Source organism: Numida meleagris, unplaced genomic scaffold, assembly GCF_002078875.1.
Source record: "Numida meleagris isolate 19003 breed g44 Domestic line unplaced genomic scaffold, NumMel1.0 unplaced_Scaffold355, whole genome shotgun sequence".
Taxonomy (NCBI): Eukaryota; Metazoa; Chordata; class Aves; order Galliformes; family Numididae; genus Numida; species Numida meleagris.
Window position 1 is genome coordinate 7,722 of NW_018364580.1, and position 1,312 is coordinate 9,033.

The following is a 1,312-nucleotide window of genomic DNA, read 5'->3' on the forward strand; positions in this document are numbered from 1 at the left end:
TTACCGGACAGACAAGATGGGTTCTGGGCCATTCCAGGAAATGCAGCTTCCCGTTTCTTGATGACTTCATGAAGAGCCACTGATCTCCCTGTAGTTCTTACACCACAGTTCTCCGCTGCCACCTGTTGAGCACAATACAACAATGAAGGCTCTGCCCCACACATGCAGAGGCTGCACCCTGTGCTCATTGCTCTTACCGGCAGCACCGCAGAGAGATGCCTGGCGCTGTGAGACACAATGATGCAAAGGAGTTTGGAGATCCGGGCACAACTGGGGCATGTGGGGAAGTCTGCATGCTCAGCAGCACTAGAAAAACTCACCAAGTGCACCTGCCGGCACGATCCACGTGCTCCACTGCACCCATCACAGAGCCGCTCCATGCCCAACCTGCAGCGGTCCGAAGGCCTACCTTCTTCCAGCTGTCAAGTCCCACAGCCACAGAGCTAGCTTGGAAATGGTGCCAAGGAAACAGGAGAGAGAGAGAGAGGGAGAGAGAGAGGGGAGGGGGCAGCAGCGCTACAGTGAATGTGTAGGGTCTGGATATGCAGGGTCTCAGAGCATGTTACTCAGAGTGAGTGCCGTACTCAGAGTTGGTTGCCAGTGCAATCAGCATTAGAGGTTCGGGCTATTACCATCATGACTGGGTTTGTTTATTTTTGAAGCAGCTTTAAACATTAATTAAGAGGAAAATTACAATTAGCGTTACATTAGTGCTGTGCATAGGGTTATCTTTAAGATAGAAGTAACTGTTAACGTTACTTTTATGGTCTTTTTCTCAATTAGTTTTAGTGGATTTTTAGGATAAGTGTATAACACTGATTTTTAGTAGCGTTAGGGTTATAATTAATGCTAGCTATGGGATTAGGGTTACGGTTAGTTGAACTTATTTTTTTTAACATTACAATTCAGTTAAGGTCACTTAGAAAAGTACAGGCACTGTTTTGAATGCTACACTGAGCATTAGAGACTTGTTAACATCAGGTTAAGGGTTAAGTTTAAAGTTACATTGTGAATTAATATTATCTCCAGAGCTCTCACTAAGCTTAGGGTTGAGGTCAAGATTAACATGAACTCTGCCTCCCAGCCAATCCCAGTGAAGAAAAGGCAAGCAGAAAACCCAAGGGAACACCAAGGCAAAGGCAAAGAGAACAGCTAGGGAAGGTAAAGACAAAAGCAAAGGCAATTAGAACGCCCAAGGGAAAGCCAAAATGAGGGCAAGAGTAAGGGCAAGGAAAATGCTGCACGGAAGGCCCGGCAGAGAGCAAGGGTAGGGGCAAGGGGCACGGCGGCACGGAAGGCCCGGCCGACGGCA

At 47.5% G+C, this 1,312-nt stretch overlaps 1 protein-coding gene across 2 annotated transcripts in view; it reads right to left on the reverse strand.

The window, feature by feature from the left end:
• Positions 1 to 1,312, reverse strand: part of LOC110391369 — a 7,924-nt gene that overhangs the window by 4,351 nt on the left and 2,261 nt on the right. Inside the window, exons 2-4 of one of the 2 annotated variants that reach the window (XM_021383199.1) lie at positions 321 to 447; positions 198 to 225; positions 5 to 122 (exon numbers count right to left, since the gene is read on the reverse strand). In XM_021383199.1, the coding sequence (XP_021238874.1) occupies positions 5 to 122; positions 198 to 225; positions 321 to 447 (273 nt within the window). Of the gene's footprint in view, positions 1 to 4; positions 226 to 320; positions 448 to 1,312 lie in introns of both variants that reach the window. The other variant, XM_021383200.1, reaches the window with a different exon arrangement.